The 22,927-nt window shown below is 38.8% G+C and overlaps 1 protein-coding gene across 2 annotated transcripts in view; it reads right to left on the bottom strand.

The window, feature by feature from the left end:
• Nucleotides 1-22,927, bottom strand: part of LOC133525647 (organic solute transporter alpha-like protein 2) — a 46,601-nt gene that overhangs the window by 2,650 nt on the left and 21,024 nt on the right. The window contains exons 2-7 of one of the 2 annotated variants that reach the window (XM_061861974.1): nt 19,033-19,181; nt 8,771-8,919; nt 7,068-7,154; nt 3,535-3,631; nt 765-926; nt 280-364 (exon numbers count right to left, since the gene is read on the bottom strand). In XM_061861974.1, coding sequence (XP_061717958.1) covers nt 280-364; nt 765-926; nt 3,535-3,631; nt 7,068-7,154; nt 8,771-8,919; nt 19,033-19,181 — 729 coding nt within the window. Of the gene's footprint in view, nt 1-279; nt 365-764; nt 927-3,534; nt 3,632-7,067; nt 7,155-8,770; nt 8,920-18,824; nt 19,500-22,927 lie in introns of those variants that run through there. The other variant, XM_061861973.1, reaches the window with a different exon arrangement.

The following is a 22,927-nucleotide window of genomic DNA, read 5'->3' as shown; positions in this document are numbered from 1 at the left end:
GCTTTGACGACGGGGCAGCTCTACCGCAGCTCTAGCCCAGAGTCCCACCATTAACCAACATGTATTGCTGCCTCCCTTTTTGTTTTTCCTATTTTGGTTCATAAAGTTTAAATAAATTAAGTATAGTCGTGTTTCACATAGTAGAGAAGCCCGACATATGGTCACAATCTCAAGATTATATGACTATATGAGGGAACGACTAGGAAGAAAAACTCATTGTCCATTGATTGGGATCTTTTCCCATACTCCAGTCACCACACATGCACAATAATTACTTACAATCAGAGACCACAGCTGGGTTCAACGCCAGTAGGCAAGGCAGGTGTGCTGTCGTTGGGATGATCTTAGCGAGTCCGCACTGAACCTAAATAAATAAAACACAGTAAACAAACAAAAGGATAGTTGCAAATTCCAGAAAGATGCGATGCGTTATCTACGTGTGCTAAGTGTTGTTTAGGCTCGATATCAGACATGATTCACATGATTTCGATCCTTTTCATAGTAACAGAGGATTTACAATGGGCACATGTATAAATACATCGACATCTAATTAACGATTTCCAATCCCTATAGAACGTCCCCCAAGTTAGCATCTAAACAGGGGATAGCTCGCCAGCAACTAAACAGGAAATGTTCCGGAAGGACCTATTTCATCATTACATACCACGAAAGGAAAAGATAAACGAACTTAATTAAACATTGATAAACTCATTTGGTAATTTAGTTAATGTTAACGAAGATGCATGCCGAATAAGATAATTTACCTTCACAATGATAAGAACGAACTGTAGAGCCAAGAAGCGGGGCCTCGGCCTGCCGCCCGTAGCTTCAGCAGCTCGCAGACACATCATGATGCCCCAAATACCGGAGAGGATGGAGGCTGCCACCAGTGGTTGGAAGTACATGTAGTTTTTCAGGTAGATGCTCTGAAATGCAAAAAAAATACCTTTGAAAAAACATTATCCCATCCCAAGATCTGATCACGTCCTTTTAAATATAATTAATATATTTTTTTTATTGTTACTTAGAGAAAAGTGCAATTTAAAAAATGTACAAGTGTACGTGTTGTACGTAATTAATATAAGTAATAGTAAGCAAAGTGTGATATTGTAAACTAACCTTTTATTTTGCTACACCCTTTCCAGGGTCCATGTATGTAACATATGTATATTGGTATGCAAATAAAAATCTATCTCTAAAAAATTACCAAGCTCATACTGTGTATGTCCGACTCAGGATCCTACGAGGTAATAGGAATGGCGGACAATATAGAAATATTCAAAGACGCATAAATTTTTCTGTGAGAATACGCCAATATATATTATATATGTACAATAAAGAGTATTTGTATTGTATTGTATTGTCTTGCATGTATGTCTGAGTTAAACGTGCAGTATATTGTTAAAGGTCACGGGTGTTTAGAGCACAAACGAAACGGGAAACAATTAACTAAGTTAAAAAAGACAAATTACTAAAATGTTGAGTTATGATAAACTACCTACATATTTTGCGCTATATTACTCTTTAATCACGGTTTTTTAATAATTAATTTCCACTTTTCACTAATTGTTCGAAACAAATTCGGTACTTAAACGTTACGCGAGCGATGGAATCGCAATACCAACATTACAAAACCGCGTGGTTCGCTCGAGTGGAAAACTGGCATTGCCGTAACCACCGTAACCAACACTAGTAGGTAAGACATATATGTATAGAATAGACCAAGGTAACTCTGCAGCGATTTTGATAACCAGACTGCAAGTGTTACCTATTTTAAACATCATATTTTCATAGAAGTTTGACGTTTAACACATTCCAAGAACCCGCAAGCTGGGTTCATTTTGTATTGGAAATGGGGCGCTTGGCACTGAACGTGTTAAAATAACACTTGCAGAGTCTGCGCTATCAAACTCGCTGCAGAGTTAGGTTGGCCTGCCCCTAATTGTCCTTCACGGGGCCGATTCTGTATTGACAATTTGATATATGGTAATATGCTTTTCATCTTATTTTGATACTTGAGTCAGCGTGCGCTGCTGAACCAGTCAGCCTGAGTCGCTAAGCATGCCTTTCGACCAGAGATATGCTATCCTGTGCTAAGCTATGTTTTCATACATTTGAAACGTAGCTGCAGCTAGAGCATAGCACATCTCTGGTCGAAGTCGTTAGGCACCCTTAAGCTGATTGGCCCTCACGAAATTCAATTAGGAGTCGTCTCAATGGTGCGCACGATATGCCTGATAACATGTCTCAGGGTTATACCATAATGAGATCAAAACCTTAAAAATTATTTTTTGGACAGGAATCATTAAATACCTATTAAAACAAATAATATCACAACGGCGCTAATCGAAACATTGACTCTTTCGATAGTAATTTTTCATTGATTATATTGCCTAGGTTAGGTACTGCCTTTGCGGGTACCGTGGAACCAGAGCAGAGAGAGATTTGTACGTAAAGAAGAGACCATCCTCAAAAAAAAATACATTTAAATTACGAAGACTTCTTTTTGATAAAAAGTCCAACGCGTATTGACATATTTTTGTTGGATCGTTTTCTATAAATTATGTCAGTTTGCATTGCTACAGCTTATATAACAAAGTCCTCCACCGCGTCTGTCTGTATGTATGTTCGCGATAAACTCAAAAATACTGAACGGATTTTCATGCGGTTCTCATCTATAGAGTGATTCTTGAGGAAGGTTTAAGTGTAGGTATAATTTTCCAAAGGGTCAAACGGGACCCTATTACTGAGACTCCGCTGTCCGTCCGTCCGTCCGTCTGTCACCAGGCTGTATCTCATGAACCGTAATAGCTAGCCAGTTGAAATTTCTACCGATTATGTATTTCTGTTGCCGCTATAACAACAAATACTAAAAACAGAATAAAATAATTATTTCTTTCCAATCTCGAGGTTCTCATCCAATCACCGAAGTTAAGCAACGTCGGGCGGGGTCAGTACTTGGATGGGTGACCGTTTTTATAGATAATGGTACGGAACCCTTCCTGTGCGAGTCCGACTCGCACTTGTCCGGTTTTTTTTTAATAATATAGGAGGCAAAAGAGCAGACAAATCTCATGATGGTAAGCAATTACCTTGGCCCATGGATACCCGCAACACCAGAGGGTATATAAGTGCGTTGGCGGCCTTTATTGTCGTATCGGTCCGAAAATACCGCAAGCGACAATTAATTTCATTTCGACCAAGGACGGGCCTTACGAGCAATAAGAATGGTGCCAGTACAGCGGTGTCACGCACCGTGCCAGTTCAGGCAAATCGAGTAATCTAACGCCACAACGCGATTGGTTGAAGAGTTCGCATCACGCGCGCGATTTGTCGCAACTAATTGCGTTGACTGCACGATTGGGTCGAATTCGTGAGTGACACCACGGAACTCGCACCATTATTAGTGCCTGTAAGGCCCGTCCTTAGATATATGTCAAAAATTTCCATAGTTTAGCTGTGCGTCGAGGCAAGACGTTTCTGGAGAAACACACAGTTAATGAGATGAGGAAATTTTGGATAAAAGATGCTTACGAGGTCCTCAGATCTTAATATCAGTATGACGATGTAGATCAGGCCCTGTATGATCGGTACTTGCAGCAGCAGGTACTGCAGCCATTTGAAATGCTTCCTGAAACATAAATATTACTCTTTTAGAACTTTTCTTAATTACCATACAACTTCATAAAACCAACTATACACTAGTACTACAACTATGGTCCACACGTTCAATGCCTTTTTGATATTATTAAAGATTTTTCCTCCTTCAATGAAAATACATATTTTTCCTCATAACTGCAAAATTCCAATAAAATTTACGCCTGAACCAGGGGGGGCGAAACTGATCCTTTCGAGCATTCTCGGTTCTGGGGGCCTACCGCGAAAATCGAAATTCGCAAATTGCGGGGATCTTTCTCTTTTACTCTCACTAAAACGTAATTAGAGTGACAGAGAAAAATGCCCGCAATTGACGAATATCGATTTTCCCGGTAGCCGCCCTGTTCGGCTCAGCATTGCTACGAGCAATTATTAGGGTTGGCTCAACTTGACGTCCATGCATAACCACAGATAAGACAATTACAATTACAACCCTACATAGCCGAAAGGGATAGTGCCATACATTAAAAAGGTGCCATACAGCATGATTCTTCCCTGAGTCGCTGTCAAGCTTCGGTTTTGTAGGAAGTTTCTTTTCTGTACGGGACCTAGTACTATTACTTATTCTGTACCTGAACGAAGACATTCGATTTAGTCTTGGACCATTGTTGGGATCTTTTGGACTGAAGTGGTTTGGTTTTACGGTAGGTACAGTCAGCATCAAAAGTAACGGATCAAATAACGCTTCATAAGTATCTACCATTCTGTAACAACTTAACAAAAAGTGATGTCCTTAATATAGAACAACTAAGACTGTAAAAGATATATTTTAAACGCGAATTTTAGAAAATTATCTACATTTGGAAAAGTTATACGGAATATCAGATACTTTTGGCGCGTTGTTTCATCCGCTGCTTTTGATGCTGACTGTACCTGGAAAGGGTCCTATAATACTAACTACTAATAAAGACGGCATAATAGATCATCACAAAGATTGTTACAATTTTGATTTTATAACAAGATACTTGAGGATGGCAGAATTCTCATCTTCACTAAATATCTTATCTTATGGTACCCTCTTTGAAGTGGTCTCATGTGGTACCTACCTTAGAATATCCGTATTTCGTTAAAGCATGAAATAAACGGCAAGTTTTGACGGATCAAGCCGAAAGTCAAATTGTGAACCTAAGCTCAATTTGGCTTAAAATATTTATACGCATATCCGGAATCATGAGTATCGTGACTACCAGCACAAGCCATCTTTTAAAGGCGACTCGTTGCAAGGTCTATAGAGCCCTTTAACTGGCAAAGTTAATGACATTATGACGGCAATCGTTGCGCATTTCCCCAGTATACACACCAATTACAATGTTAAGGTAAAGGACGAACCGCACCCTTAATTACCTTTGACCCTGAGGGCTTGTTATAATTGACTACGAAAGTAATAAAGTGCTATCCATCTACCGACTTCCTGAACTCATCCGTTTACATAAACCATTTCTGGCCCAAATTTATTTTTCCCTTCGGAATTGGTCATATTTTAAAGTTATTGATTACGAGTACGCGTTATTACCTACTTGTATACTATACATTTCTACAGTCAAGTGTAAAAATATGGGTGTACACATCTTACTCAAAAATATGTCCCATAGCATCTATCATCACGTATTTTAGTAAATAAGCGAGGTCAGTACTGCATGCATAAGGCATCATGTTCAAATGGAGCCAAAATCTCAGATAAAAAGTTGACTTGATACTCGATTTAAAAGTTTAAGTGCCTTTTCTATAGTCTTTTGATAAAAAAGACTTTAGAGTAAGTACCACTCCAAAAGTGACCAAAGACAACATTTGTAATCTTCGAACTGGTACAAGTTACAATGAAACTTAAATCAAACAATAGGGATGTTGACTGTATTTAAAATAAAGATGGCGACCGAAGAGCTGGCGGCTTCCTCACACAACGTATCAGTATTGCGATACAACGAGGAAATGCCGCCAGCATCCTTGGTACAATGCCTCAAGGGCCTATTTTAGATATAAGCTAGTTATAGTATTCATCTGTATATATCCATTATGTATATTGTTATTATCAATAAATAGATTTGTGTTATTTTTAAATAAATTATTTCTCACCAAGCATGAAATAAAGCACCAGAACAATAATATAAAAAAATAGACAGAAGTTATTTTTTGACACAATTTCTATTTTATAAATTGTATAGAACTATAAAGAGTAGGTAAGTTGACCGTGACGTCATTTGCTAGTATTTCATGTAAATTCCATAGTGGCAAATCGTTTTGACAGTTTGAAAAAAGAAACTGATTTGACTAGTAGTCAAATACCCTATTTATTGAGATATTATTAACAAAAAGTATCTAATCAGTCACAAGCATTATTTGTTTACTTATATCACCATGTCATCAATTATGTTGTTTTTTTTTTGGTCGAAACCCATTATGATCATTAGTTCAGAATGTAGGTAAGTTCCTACCATAAAAGTGACAATTAATATGATGGCCAATTTGTCTCCCAGGCACTTCGCTTGTGAAAGTGATTGCTCAGGGAAAAGGAAGCAAAGTCCGTAATAAAGTTATTAGAACCACAAAGTAGATTGATGGCGAAGGCACGCCGTGTACATACGTGTCAAGATTACTAGTAGTGTCCACATATCGTGGTAGCGTGTGCGAAAATAATTATAGAAAGTTACGGCTCAAGGTCAGGCACGGTACATAAGACATCAAGAGGAAAGATGTCAGCGGATAATTTAAATATACATAAGTTTATAGTATAGGGTTGGACCGGGCACATAGCTCCTTTTGTGTGTCAAAAGTATTTTTTAACAAAACGATCTTCAAAAAGGTTGAGAAATTACATTCAACAGGTACTTTACTCTGTATCTTTAGGTATTTAAATAAAAGTACACAATTTTTTTTTACATTTCCATAGCATATACCTAATTTATTTAATTCCGCTACCTAAAGGTTGTCTGGAAGAGATCGCTTTTTAGCGATAAGACCACCTGTTGTTTACCTCTTCTTAATGTGTTGTATTATTTGTATTGTTTCTGTATTGAGGTGTGCAATAAAGAGTATTTGTATACCCATTGAGCGACCTGACTTATTTAACCTAGATTATTTGATCATGTAATAAAGGAGCCAGTTGAGGGTAGATTTTGTTTACTTTTATTTAAATACTAGTACCTAAAGATACAAATTATAGGTATTCTGTAACTATCAACTGATACGTACCTATGTTTTGAAGTCGGTGCCAAGCCTTTAGCCAAGCGTACCGTTCGTGCATTAATATTAACTACCCATGACCCATACAGCCCCCGGTTTTTGGTGATATAATAGTTATTTACAATTCGAAATTAGACTCCATTATCCTTAACCTTCGACAACGAAGAGAAAGATGTTGTTTTTATGTGCGCAGTGCGTGTCTCTCATAAAAATAGTAAAAATACACTTACGGTTGTAGTTTTGGCCGAGGGATGACGCAACAAGGCCAGAAGCAGCAAGGCAGCACCCGCGTCTCGAGCTGTGCGCCTTCGGATCGTCTGCCGACAATGACAACACACGTTACACTATTCTTTGTTCAACTAGCAAGAACTTTCTAATCATCAGTGGATGTAAATGTGGTTGACATTGTCCTATTATAGGTACAATCAGCAATAGTAGGGGATGAAACAACGCTCCAAAAGTCCAAAGTTCTTTTTCAAAGACAGTGGAACCTCGATAACACGAATCTCAAGGAAAAGGACAAAAAGTGCGTGTTAACCAGGTTCCGTCTTATAAAGGGCATCGGCTTAGGGAGGTTCTTATAGGTTTTTGTTCGTCTTTAAGAGTAAAATGTATGAAAAAGATGTAGTTTACAAACGCGTAAAGTACAGCCTTATTGTCTTTTTGAGTTACAAAGGTTTGGTAGAAAATAACTTCGCCACAATACGCCTATTATAATATATTATTTTCGTGTTATAGGGGTAAAAATTGTACTGGATAGACGATATTTCGAGTTATGGAGGTTTTGGACTTAGAAGAGAAGGGAATGACATTTTATTTCGTGTTAACGAGGGTTTCGCCCTATCGAGGTTCGAGTTATCGAGGTTCCACTGTAGATATATTTTTACCAGTCAACGTACGAACCGTGGTATTTGTCACGATCTAATTATTTTACATTTCTGGATTTATATCTTTTCGTTAAGCTATTAAAGAATAGTAGATAGGTACTTTTGACGCGTGGTCTGATCCATTACTTTTGATGCTAACTGCACCTATTTCATTTTTCTACCTTAATTCCTAGAAAGAGAACTAACACACAAGTCGTCGACTATTAGAATTAGCCAATCAAGTATAAGGAGCTTTTTATCTTACAAACCAAATAGCATCAATTAAGAGCAATTGTGATGATTGACAATTATATGCACTTTGTACAGGTTAATAAAGTGGTTAACAAGGTGATGGAATTGTTAAGGAAGAATAAGTCGCAGACGAGTGGGTATCTAGGATTGGAATCAGTCTAGTTACCTCAAAAGTAATTAGAGCATCATACTTTATATCCGACTTGTAACTGTAATCCGACACACATTAACTTCTTCAATTTCAATTCAACTTCAAATTTTTATTTGCTAATAATGCACGTACATAATTAAATAGATGTTGTTATCATACATAATAGATGTTGGTATCAGCGCATTCAACCAGCAGGTATGCAAATCAGAAAATATAAAACATATTTTCATAATCCAAACATATTTACAACATATGTATATCCGTCCAATGTAAATATTACCTTCATAATACTTTAATAGATATACAAAGATATACATTATCATTAAGGATGGTATTACCAGCGTTAAAAATGCTGACTAATGATGAATGCTACATATTTCAATTATCTATATGTTGACCTCATGAATCAGCAGTTTTAATCAACTGAGCTCTCAGCTAGACAGTGACGCATTATCGCCCCTAAAGGTAAAAGTTAAAGTCAACCAACATCACAACCTCTTAGCGCCTCTGACTGTACCTACATGCGAAGTACCACTACACAAACGCGCAATAATGCCACCTCGATACCACCTTTAAATTTAGGTTAAATTGGTGATCAACAGCTCCACTTTACCGCCTCTGCAAGTGAAAAATATAGAATACAAAGACCATATTAAAATGTCACCTGACGATCAGCTCTGGGCCGCCGCACTCGGCGACCACGAGGCAGTAGAAGTGGTACAGCCCCAGCATCACAGCTTCTTGTGACAGCGCCTCTGACAGTAGCTGTGCTCGTGGTACCACAAGCGCGAAGAATGCTGACAGCGATACCACCTGTAAGAGGTTAATAGTTTTAATATTGGATTTTGTTTTTACATGTGCAGACACCGCAGAGAGGCATACATTGTACGTAAAATTTGAGCTCTACCCTGCCTACGCCCATGTACATGCTGGTTTTGAAGAGCAGAGCAGAGCTTTCGTAAAGCAATTGTTAAACAATAGATCAGCATTATTGTTCTCTTTGTGCAGTTTCAAGTGGATTCCGCCATAGTATGGCCGTGGCCGAGCCGAAGCTGCGTAGCCATCAAGATGACTCGTTAACCGTAGTAAAAATGTATCGGTATCCATTAGTACAAGGCTTGTACTAATGGATACCGATACATTTTTACTTCGGTTAACGAGTCATCGGGCTCGCGGTCGTGTCCGTGATTCGTGAACCCGTAGCCGTGCGCCCGGTTTCGTGATTCACGGCAACGGTTTTCTGGTCCGTTCCGCACGTGACATTCGGCTACGTGAAATAAGGGGAAGGGGAAACCGTGTAGATCCGTGTAGGCGTGATCACGGCTTCACGTATCTTAAGAACACGCCGGTTCGGTCCGCCCGCGACGTTGAGTGAAGATACGATGCGGTCTCTAAGAGCTACGAATAATTCAATTCAATAATTTTAATTCAGAAAATAAATTCCATACATTAAAATACAATATAAATTAAGATAAAAATTAAAATTAAAATTAAAACTAAATATGTTAGTAACAATGGGTAAATCCTTAAGAAACTATGTTAGTAATAAATTGGCCTAAACAAAAAAAATATTATTTCCCCGCTGTGGTATGGAGCTGCATCCATCGCCTAAGTATCGGGGAGTCCCACCTCTCGGCCAGCGTTTGTAGGATGGTGTTCGTGGAGCCGCGCACACGTTTCATCATCGAGGCGGCCCGCTTCCTGATAACGGCATAAAAGCCATCAATTTGCCGCTCCGCAAACATCACGGAGGCGCTGCAGTGTCGCGGCAGCCCGAACAGCACCCTACACGCATCATTATACTGGACGCGCAAGGCACTGTATGTACGCTGCGTATGTCTGACCCATAGGCTACACGTGTAAAAGGATTGGCAGTACGCCCTGAAAAGGGTTACTTTGACTGCATCAGTACAACGCGCGAACCGCCGGGCCAGCATATTACAACGTACAGCCAGCGCCCTACGTTCCCTCTCTATATCAAGGTTGTCACTTAGGTCATCGGTGACCCAGTGCCCTAAATATTTAAATTGCTGTACCTGCTTTAACGGTGCTCCACACAACCTGACAGGTGGTACATCATGATATGTTTTAGTGCCGGCCTTGAAAACCATGAATTCGCTCTTTACTGTGTTATATTTAAGTCCATAGGTCTCCGCGTATGACTCACAGATGTGCAACATTTTCTGCAACGCACTAATCGAAGGGCTGATCAACACCATATCCTCGGCATAACTGATGTTATTTATGCAAACTCCATCCACTGAGCATCCTAGGTTGGTGTTGCTCAGCTCCTCGATGAGTCGGTTCATGTACAGGTTGAACAGTCGGGGCGAGCTTAACCCACCCTGCCGCACCCCGCACTCCAACCCATACACTTCCGAGTGCGCCCCTGCCCACTTAACATTGTTTTTCTGCCTGCTATACCAGTACCTAATAATGGAAATGACTTCACTAGGTATGTCAGTCTCTTCTTTCATCTTCTGCCATAGCCTATTGTAAGATACCAGGTCGAAAGCCCTTGACAGGTCCAGATAACAGGCAAATACAGGAGTCTTTCTAGCTGTGTAATACTGAACAGTCTGCTTGAGACTCAGGATGGCACTATCTGTGGATAGGCCAGGGCAGAACCCAAATTGAGCATCATGTAACTTTATGTGCCTATCCAAATGTCTGTCAAGCAGCCTGTCCAATATCTTAGCTATAACGTTTGCTAGCGAGATAGGCCTGTAGTTGGACATGTCAGAGGGATCGCCGGTCCTATCTTTTAGAATAGGTACAACAACTGTGTGTATCAGATCATCTGGCAGATATCAATGACTAAGAATGAATAAATATTTATCATGAATTTTTTATTCATAGCTCTAATTCCTTCATTACTTTTCAATTAAAATTTATTTTCAATAGTAAGGCCTTTTAAATATTAATGAGTAATAAATGAAAAGAACCAAACATTAATTACAATGAATAGCTACTTTAATTTTTTTTTATACTACGTCGGTGGCAAACAAGCATACGGCCCGCCTGATGGTAAGCAGTCTCCGTAGCCTATGTACGCCTGCAACTCCAGAGGAGTTACATGCGCGTTGCCGACCCTAAACCCGCCCCCCCCTCGTTGAGCTCTGGCAACCTTACTCACCGGCAGGAACACAAATGAGTTGCTAAAATAATACAACAACACTGTGTGTCAGGAGACCAACTATGATGTCAGGAGTAACTAATGACAATGAATGTGAGTTCAAAATTCTAAACTGCCCCCTTCAGATTAAATAAAAAATACCACGAATTTGTAAAACAAAACATCGCGGTCACTTCTTTCAACTTCACGAATAAAAGGTAAAGCCCACAGCTACTTATGTATATTGTTTGTTTCATTTTAATAAGTCGCTCGCAAATCTTATTATCTTTGTCTGCACGTGCAACTGCACTTCTTATCTCCAAAAAAAAACCCGGTATGTTGGCTTAGCTTGTTAGTCATACAATAAAACGCTCTAACAATAATATGTCATTATTACCTTCAATCTAGAAATAAACAGTACTCTTTAATGTGCCGAAAGTCCGAAACTGATAAGAACTGCAGCTGCGTACTTTTTTTTCCGTGGCCCCGTACATGTGTTTTTGTTGAATTTGTTTACCTGTATTACCTTTATCATACCTACCGAAGATTTGCAGACCCTTTTGTTTCTTTGGATTAGGATTGCCTTGTTTATATTTAGGCTACGTTATATTCTTTGATAGTAGCAAGCTTTTACAAGTATGTTTCATTCATTTCATTAATACTAAACAGAAAAAAATGTCTTCTCTTGATTTAATAATGACAACCAGTAGCACAGCGTTGCTTAAGTTCATAATTATAATGATACTTACTAGGGAGTTTTACACCTTATATTTATATTAGTGCTATGCAACGAGCAGGTCGCTAGTTTTGACTATTAATCATTAGCTGGTTATACAAAAAACAGGATAACCCCATAAATTATTTAGATATAACCATTATATTCAAATCGATGCAAAAAATACAATACTAAGTGGTAACTCAATTCAATAATACCTAGGCCTTATTTATTTTTCTCCCGGGCGTGTCGAACCTACGAGACGTGCGATAAGTACCTATCCAACGGAACCGAGCCCGAAGCTCCGCACACGAACGCAGGTACGGGCTACGTATCATGGCGTGTCACGGCGTGTCACGTGAATCCGGTCGCGAACGCAGGTACGAGGTACGTACCTTGGCGTGTTCGTGAAATTCGTGATCTTAGTACCGCCGGGCTTAAGAACCCGTAGCTACGGATCGGCGTGTATCACGGATATCAGGAGCCCTTACAAACGAACAAAACTGATTTGTGACCAACCGTAGAACGTTTTCACAGTAAGTGATATAATAAATATCCAATGTAAAGTAAACCCTAAATGACTCAACAATTAAAGTCCGCGACTGTACATTGCACATTATTAGTGTTTAAAAAAATTACACTTGAATTACATTTGATTATGCTAGCAGGAAATATTTAGGTTTATGATAAGCAGTTAACAAGTATGTAGTAGGTATGCAAGCAATGTGTACCTATGTAATTATATGAGTCCCTAATTGCATTTGGATACGTAAATATATGCAACTATGCATATACATAAATATGTGATACTTGCACACAGGATAGGTATGTAATTCAAATTACCCACGCAACCAATCAAGGAAATTACTCAATTGAATTTACCTATTTTATAAATGTATATAATTAATTATAGCCACAATATATAATGCTAATTAGCAGTTATTAAACATGAGTAATATTGTCGTCCGTGTTCAAACAATAGTGAATGTAGCAAATCCCACGGAGGTTTTGGTCAAGCACAATCGAGTCAAGGCTGACTACTTACGATTGTAGGTATTAAAAGGGTTTGTTTAAATGATTACTACTAAGCCTTTACTTTCACAAAATTCACAAAATTGTCGACAATTAATGATAAATTGCGCATGCAATATAAATATAACTATCGTATTCCAAAGGTAAATAATAAACTTATGGATAAAAGTGCCTACATTGCAGCAATAAAAGTTTTTAACAAGTTGCTTGTTGAAATAAAGTCTGTGGAGAGTAAATGGCTTCTCATTAGAGTTTTCTACAGCATGAAAGAGTTTGACGATTATGATAATAGTGCATGCATGTATTAATTTTGTTATTTAGTTATACATACATACATATAATCACGCCTATTTCCCGAAGGGGTAGGCAGAGACCACGGATTTCCACTTGCTACGATCCTGACATACCTCTTTCGCTTCCTTCACTTTCATGACATTCCTCATACACGCTCGTCGGTTTAGGGTGCTCTTGACCTGGCCTTTCTTCAGGATTTCCCCGATTTGATCAGAGAAAGTCCGCCGAGGTCTACCCCTTCCAGCTCCCTCTTCTACTTCTCCCTTATACACTCTCTTTGTTATTTAGTTATAGGTTAGTTATAATTATGTTGTACGTCCGTGATGGATAAACTGTTGATTCTTAATTGTATTATTGTCAAGATCTTTGTACACGGTTAAACAATAAATCTTATCTTATATTTAATCGGCTGTTGGCCCTTAGGTTTTAATTTTAAGAGCAAACAATAGAATACGCATATACTCTGTATCTTTAGGTATTCAAATAAAAGTAAACAAAGTCTACCCTCAAATGGCTCCTGAAGCCGGATGAGGGTTGATGAAAACATTACATGATCCAATAATGTTGGATAAAGTCGAATCAGGTCGTTCAGTGACAGATTGACTAAGTCCCACAGAAAGCTCAATAAGGCTTGTTTTGAGGGTACTTAGACAACGATATATATAATATATAAATATGTATAAATACTTAAATACATAGAAAACACCCATGACTCAGGAACAACTATCCATGCTCATCACACGAATAAATGCCCTTACCAGGATTTGAACCCGGGACCATCGGCTTCATAGCCAGGGTCACTACCCACTAGGCCAGACCGGTCGTCAAAATATATAGTATAGATGTTTCTCTTTACTTTGCGATGTCTACAGGAAAGACACGAACGACTTAAGCATACAATAAATGTATGTGTATGCCCCAATTACTACCTTAGTTGTCAACTGCGACGTGACCTCCTCAGAAATCTGATAATATGAATCTGTGGCTATTGACAGTCTTTATTTAGTGGTCTCTCATATTACGAAGCAATTTCCAACCGCAAACACAAAGATTACCTAAGAGATTCTCAGAATGTTGGCTTGGAAGCTGATTAACTCCGCAACGGATTGCGACAAGTGCTTTTAGCAATCCTAACCCCAATGATGTCGGAGTCAACTTCTTTCACAAACTCATATAGGATACTGTAAATTAACTATTCACACTGTTAACTGATTGTAAACCTTATTGCAAAGAGCATAAGGTATAACGATGATCAGTTATGGTGCTTTTATTGATAGAAATCATTTATTGATAGGATAGGTATACCTAGTAGAGAGGTAAAGTCTAAATAACTTTGGCAAAAATTTCATTTTTGATGCCTACAAGCTTTTGTCGCTGACTGTACTTTTGTTACCAAGGTCAACTGATACTCATGAAGACAGCTCTAAAAAACCCCTAACACAATTAAGCTGCGTCGTGTCATCACAGAGTTCCGATGACCATCTACTGTCTCCATCGTCAGATCAGCTCGATGGTACCATAATATGGCATTATTACCCGACTTATGTATGAAAATTTCCAGGATGAGGTTGAAAAATGGTTTAAAAGATTTGAAAAACAAAATGTCAATTTAAATAGAGTCTGTTCGGAAAAAGAAGAGTCGTGGAATGTATTGGGCCCCATACATTCCACGACTCTTCTCTTTCCGAACAGACTCTAAAAGCTTGTAATAAAAATAAACGTGCCTCTAGTTTGACAACCGAAACAGGGGGCCTACCGCGAAAACTGTAGGTAATTCGCAAATTGCGTGGATCTTTCCCTATTACTCTCACTACGTAGTAGACGTAATTAGAGTGACAGAGAAAAATGCCACCAATTGTCGAACTTCGATTTTCGCGGTTATAGCCCAGATGGCGCTGTCGCTATACTAAGCCAAGCCATATTCAGTTCAACAGTTTTTTATTTATTTTATAAAATGGCTTCTGTCGATTGGGTCAATTTAGCCAGTATCAAGGTTAATTTCAAATTACAAAAAAAATTATACATACCAAAGTTTTGTGATTAAACAGCATATAGAGGTCGCCGTCGCTATAAATTCAACATTTCTACCGTATAGAAATGTATGACAATAAATTTGCAATAAATCGAGCCATCAATAATTTAGCTCTCGAGATGTTTCTAATAGCTAATGTATGTTGCCTTTAATCTTTCGCAAGTATTTGTTGGAGAATGTTAACATACATTGAGTCAGTTTTCTGAATGATTAAATTTGTTTAAAAAAACAGAGTTTTGCGTAATGTTAGGAAAGGTTGTGTCGTGATTCACCGATACTTTTTAGAATTTTTGGCAAACTAGGTTCAATATCTGGCATCAACTCAATTGGCAACATCTACTAGAAGATAGAAGACCTAAGATTTCAAAAGATTTATTGATTCAGACAAGTGTAAAAAAGTGCATACAACTTACCTTTTGAGTAAGAAGTGAGCACCCATACATATTTTTACACTTGAATGTTCATGTTCATAGTTTAAAAAAATATTAACCTATACGTCTTCTAAAAACAAAGAAGATATTTAATAAACTAAGTAGGTACAGTCACCAACTTTAATTGTTAATTTTTGAGTCAATATCCACAATTAAAGTCTGCGACCATACCTACTTGTAAATTGTCTACTTAGCTTCAAATACCACCTATGGATGGAAAATACTTTCAGAATCAATAATAGATATAGATATCAAGTACACGCTAACATCATTGGTAGAAAACTATCTTCCATACTGACTTTACGTATACGCCATAACACTTATAAACGTTCTTGGCATTTAAAGGTCAACCCCTCGGCACTGTGTGCCACACGCTGTGTGGACACGCCATACAGGATATCCTTTGAGTATCTATGTGTGCTTGTCGTGTCTGTATTATACTCATCAAAGTGTGTGTAAACTCCTTAGGGTTCATTTAGATTTAGACGGTGCGAGAACTCATCTGCATTGGGGCGCAAACTCTTTAGGAGTATTCTAGTCTACCAAAACCGTCTTGTGTGATGCGGAAGGCTCCTGCATTTTCCCTAGGCTACCATATCCCGATACAGTCACTCTACTGCCCATGAACGGTAGAGCCCATCATTCTATTGTATTCTATTCTATTGTAATATATTATATTCTAGGTAGCTTTAACTTAGGTGACTTGATAAACGGGCGTGGAACAATATAAATGTTTGAATGTTATGTTAAGAACAGCTTTTGTTCCCGTGCGTGATTCTGTCACACTCATTTCGGCCTCCGAACTGAACGGACTAAATTATAATCAGTGCTTGATTTTTCGATAAATATATCTTCATAACTCATATAGTTTCCTTTTACGCCCAGAGCCTACAGGTTATGGGCCTAGCACGCTTCCACTACAATGTCTATCTAAACTCGCACACAAGTTCGCCATCTAAACGAGCCTTAAGGGTAGTCACTACTAATCAGTTGAAAATATTTTAGCGTAACAATGGCAATTAACACAGCACAAGTCTTTGAAGTCAAAAGACGGGATTCCACCAGCGTGCGGCACTGTGCGGCACAAGCATTTTTGTACTGAATCTGGGGGCCTACTGCGAAAACCGAAATTCGCAAATTGCGGGGATCTTTCTCTTTTACTCTCACTAAGACGTAATTAGAATGACAGAGAAAAATCCCCTCAATTGACGAACTTCGATTTTTGCGGTTATAGCCCTGCTTGTGCTGCATAGTACTGTAGTACCGCACACTGGTGAAACCACGCCTTTACACCCAATAAACCCGGTATTACATAAAATATAAACAGGATACGTAATAGAACATGCGAAACTCTCTCCGATTAATTGCAAAAGTGCTTGGTATTTACAGACCGGTTTTATATGTGTCTGTCTACCATGGTTAGATAATGATTAGGCGGTGTCATGCAAGCGGTTGATAGGGTTATGAGGAAAATGTTTTTATTCCTGTGTATGTTAATTAATATTCGCTCACCGACCGGCTCAGAATGTTCACTTTAGAATAAGCGTAGTTAGGTATGTTGAGATGGTTTGGACACGTGGAAAGAATGAGTGAAAGAAGGTTAACAAAGAGAGTGTATAAGGGACAAGTAGAAGAGGGAGCTGGAAGGGGTAGACCTCGGCGGACTTTCTCTGATCAAATTGGGGAAATCCTGAAGAAAGGCCAGGTCAAGAGCACCCTAAACCGACGAGCGTGTATGAGGAATGTCATGAAAGTGAAGGAAGCGAAAGAGGTATGTCAGGATCGTAGCAAGTGGAAATCCGTGGTCTCTGCCTACCCCTTCGGGAAATAGGCGTGATTATATGTATGTGTATGTGTAAACTACCTTTAGTGGACCTCTAATGAGCATATTTTTGTAGATATTGAATTTAAAATATCTTTTAACACACGTCACGTGACCCAAGTCGAAACGACATTGATGATTCTGATGACGTCGTAACTCACGGCTTGACACTGGCCATTTTTCTCTGTCATTCTAATTACGTCTTAGTAAGAGTAAAAGAGACAGATCCCCACAATATGCGATTTTCGGTTTTTGCGGTAGGCCCCCCGTTATCTGTTCTTAGTACAAAATGTAATATTCAAGCCGTAGCCATTTTGGTGATGGGCAATTAATTGAAGCTTCGATATCTGCACTAAAAATTAACATCATAGAAATGCTAATGGATAATTAATACTTTATGATAGAATGATAGAAACTCAATTATTACAGAAAACATATTTTATTAGTTGGTTGAAAACCCACACGTCCGAATACACAGCTTGCCCACCACCTAAATGGCTACGGCTTGAGTATCCAATTTTGTACTGAGAATAGACAACGGGGGGCCTTGGTGTTACGTGTGTATGTACCTATATACTTAATTTGCGGTATGTACATAGTTATGTGTCAAATCGCGAAAGCATGGGTCAAAAAATATTTTGTTAATTGAACATATTTAAAGCCGTTTTTAGGGTAAAAGTTAAATTTTAGGGAAACGTTTGGTTAATATAGAACGTATTACAAGCGTTTCAAAAAATTGGAAACAACCCTATTGAATACATTAATAACACAACAAGGTCTTCTTGACTGACAAGCTCTATTATGGGAACTGCAGGCCCACGTGCAACAGTTTCAGTGAAAATCGTATGGTACGATAAAACATAGCATTACAGCGTTCGGCGTTCTAATAAAAAAGAGAGGCAGGACTGGCAGGAGAAATATTTACTCAGACTGCTTAGACGATGTACAAGTATATGTCTATGAATCCAGTGAAGGAAAAGTGTAAAGTGAGATTGGATGAAGACAAGATAGATAACGCACTATCAGTACGACAACAGCATCCAACTCTACAGGTACCTACTTAACTGGAAGCTAAGCATATTATGAGCAAACTTATAAGATACATGGTTAACACCACGGCGGCAATGCAGAATGCGCACCGCCAGTGCCATAGCGCGGTGCGCAGGTTGAACGCGTGCAATGCGCACACACAGCACCCAGTCGTATAAAGTACTCATTCACACCACACACAGGAGAGCGGGTCTAGAGCGCCCAGTGGTATATTAGTTGATACTTACAGGATACACGGCTAGCACCACGGCGGCATGGCAGAACGCGCTCCGCCAGTGCCGTAGCGCGGAGCGCAGGTTGAACGCGTACAATGCGCACACACAGCACACACATAGCAGAGCAGACAACCGTAGCACCCAGTCGTATAAAGTACTCATGCACACCACACAGGAGAGCGGACCTACAGCGCCCAGCAGTATATTAGTTGATACTTACAGGATACACGGCTAGCACCACGGCGGCATGGCAGAACGCGCTTCGCCAGTGCCGTAGCGCGGAGCGCAGGTTGAACGCGTACAATGCACACACACAGCACACACATAGCAGAGCGGACGACCATAACACCCAGCCGTATACTTGCAGTGCTGGAAATAAATTTTACAGTTTAGATATAATTACCAATGCTCACAAACTCGACACGTGAAGTTTGTCTTTTCCGAGACCGAAAGTTAGAAACGTTACTGTAAACGCTCACAAATTTAATAAATAGTACCTACTCCTTAAAACTAAGGTTACATTACAGAAAAATTACATTGGAACCGGCATTGAACGATTTATACAACATTACAACCAGAAATTGCACTCCAACTATCATATACAGGAGGAGGTTCTTTTTTTTTATCACCTACAGTAATTTATGATGGGAATATAGGTCATACTGAGCAACTTTCTATCCCATATATCCCATAGAAAATGAGAACGTCAGACCAGCCAAAATGTATGAAACAGCCAAATTTCCGTGATATCGGGGTTGGTCTCAGAGTAAAAGTTGCTCAATATGACCTACATAATTACATCGTAAATTATTGTAGATGACCCAAAAACACCCTGTATTAGTATGTGTTTCTGTTCATGTATGATTTGGGTCATACGTGGACCCAAACGTGAAGTTATTTTCATGGAACTTAACAACTGATCAATGAGGTAGCAAGGTGTGCATAAAGCAAAGAGACTAAGCTAAGTTAGCAGCGATTTTGATAGCACAGACAGACTGCAAGTGTTAATTAAACGTCATAATTTCATAGAAGTTTGACGTTTAAAATAACCCTTGCACAGTCTGGGCTGCCAACTTAGCTTGGCCTAACTCTACCTTCCAAACAATTGGACTTAATTACTTAATTTCCATCCTAGTTTCTCTTAAACTATTTGAACTTGGCACTCCGATGTTCTAGGTTAATTAGGCACGCCAGTCACAGTTTTAAATGTAACTCGGTTCGAACGTTTATTGCGCAAGAGACGGTTTTAAGGTTAATCTTGATAGGGTTCATACTGAGCATTTTAAAAAGGAATATTTTTAAACCACTTCAAATATTTAAAAGGTTTTCAAATTTGAAAGTCTGTTGTCGTCAATTTTATTTATTAAGACGAAGGAAGACTCGCGTGTAAACGCCTGTTCATGTATAAACGTAGTTTTCAATTGCCTCTCTGAATATTAATATTATTGAAAATATTGTGACACCATTTGTTGTATGTATACAGGGCGTCACAATACTATGAGACATCAAGGGAAAGTACCTTAAATCTACTATATTTAAGGTACTGTCCCTTGATGTCCCCCCATAGTCTTGGGACGCCCTGTATATATCAATCACGCAGCTATGCCCTACGTTCGATTTTTACGAATTTTTAATTGTTATAAGAGTTAGTAGCATTCTAGCATTTAAAAATTTGTATGAAATCTGTTTTTCGCAGCAAATTTTTACAATAATAAAAAAAAACGAAAAGTCAATAGTAGAGGCATAGCTATGGTTAATATACCTACATCAAATTATGTAAAAACATTTTCCAAAATGTCAATATCCTGAGAGGAAAATGGGGACTACGTTTGTATGGAGAAGCGGCCGTCCCCTTTCCTCTTAAGTGTTTGTTGCCTCCGTTGCCTTAACTTTATGACTTCTGAACCGCAAGTGTGCCGCGGAGTGATAAAGATTGGGAACCTCTGATTTAAATTAAACGTTCTAGAGTTTGGCAGTCTAATTCCAATTGTTGTGAGGGTAGGTAGTGTCAACCATTAGGATTAGGACTTAGGACATTTATGTCAAATGACTTTAATAACATTTTAAACTGTTTTGAAGTAGTTTTCAAATGTTTATCATTCTGTTATTGTTACGCCACACAATTAACAACACGCCAATGGTACGCGGTACGCCCCAGAAGGGCACGACACCATGAAACCTAACTAGGTAGTTTAATTGGTGCATAAAGTATAATTTATGAGAAAGCACCGTCTTCAAAAACAGTCCAACATGCAATCATTTCATTTTATAAACTTCATCAGCAGTTCCATTTAACCAAATGGCGCTTTTCTTGAGCCAATAGTAATACACGAGTAACGACGTAGGTAAAAGTAGGAGATCCCTCCGCTTCTCTGCGATCCCGTCATCAAGTCCTGAGTCAGGATTAAAAAGGTATTTTTCACTAAGTTATTACAGGAACAAATTTTTACAAAAATTTACATTATCTCTAAAACAAGACCGATTTCAGAAACCTTTGTATGACATTTTAATCTCTAAATGCGGTCAAGAATACACCTTTAATATCTGTCGGGTTTTACCAGCCCACGGTGTAGAAAACATCACGTGATCACCGATCACCCGTCATAGAAAAAGAAGTGTCGGAAGACTCGGAAGCCTTCTGCCGGATCCCTTCTATGGTGAGTCATCGTTAAGTTGCGTATTCGGCCCGATATCGCCTATGACCTCTGTGTCTTATCTGTATCTATATATATGAGTAGACTTGTATGCCTGCGGCATGCTGGCAGAACCCTCCTCAAGAGACGAGCCCCTGCAAACTTGCAACGTGAGTATCGTCATTTAGCCTCGTTAACAACAATCGTTATTACAAAATTCGGCCGTCAATATAATTCAATAATTATTCCAATGTTAACTTAAAACTGGTCCAGACAGCCTCTAAAATAATAAAGGTGGTTAACCTTTACGGTACCTTGTTAATTAAAAATAAGTGCCTATAAAATAGACATCCTAGTACTTGACATACCTAGTAATGCCCAATAGATGACACCCTGATCTGTGATCGACTGGCATCAATTTTTTTGTCAAAAATGACCTTTTTCTGCACAAAATCTACACCTATCTACATTAATTTGAAATCGAGGGAAGGTCTTCTAAGACCCTTTTTTGCGTAGCAGCAGGGCACCTGGTAGCTGCCCTCACTGACCCAAAAAGAAAATCCACCCTGTATTTATTAATGGAAGAATAAACTCAGATAAAACAAAACCAAAGAGAAGATTGGTGCCTATTTATACTTAACTTCTCTAGTTTTTACGAAAGGACTGCCATCAGACCTTCCAACCCAGAGAGTAAACTAGGCCTTGTTGGGAATAGTCCGGTTTCCTCACGATGCTTTCCTTCACCGAAAAGCGACTGGTAAATATCAAATGATATTTCGTACATAAGTTCCGAAAAACTCATTGGTAGGTCACCAGCGCTTCAGGGCCTATTTATACTCAATTAATTATAAATAAATAAATAATGGGGAAAATCTTACACAGATCAACCCTGCCCGAAACTAAGCAGTATTCAACGTATGGACCATAGTTGCACCACTGGACATTCGCCATCAGATATACCAGAGCGGCCGAGGTGCTCAAAAATATCTGAACACGCACTCTAACGCCTTGACATTAGAGACGTGTTCAGATATTTGTGAGCACCTTGGCCGCTCCGACATATCTGATGGCTACCGAACAATTATCGAGTGGTTTTACAAAACCTATTTATATCATATTAAAAAATATCAATCAAAGTACATGCAATCAGCTATGAAGTCCAACAACTCGAAACCAATATGTTATGCTAGAATTTACTGTTAAAAACTTGTTTTTGTTGACTTTCGATTTCAAGTGAATGAAATAGGAATAGGTTTATATTCACATTTTTGAACGTAACCTTGTGACCCAGTGACATGATATTCTGTCCTACTACATATATACCTACTTATAAAGTTATACAAGCTTTATTATGTCACTAGCTGTGCCCGCGGCTCCGCCCGCGTGGTATTCGGTCTGTGTCAGTAACCGGCTCATTCACCGCTAATTTCTCTGCCTCTCCCCTGGAGGTGGAACTTGAAGTAAAGTTGACAGATGGATACG

The sequence above is a fragment of the Cydia pomonella genome, chromosome 15, assembly GCF_033807575.1.
Source record: "Cydia pomonella isolate Wapato2018A chromosome 15, ilCydPomo1, whole genome shotgun sequence".
Lineage (NCBI taxonomy): Eukaryota > Metazoa > Arthropoda > Insecta > Lepidoptera > Tortricidae > Cydia > Cydia pomonella.
This window is presented reverse-complemented; position numbering and strand designations above follow the sequence as displayed.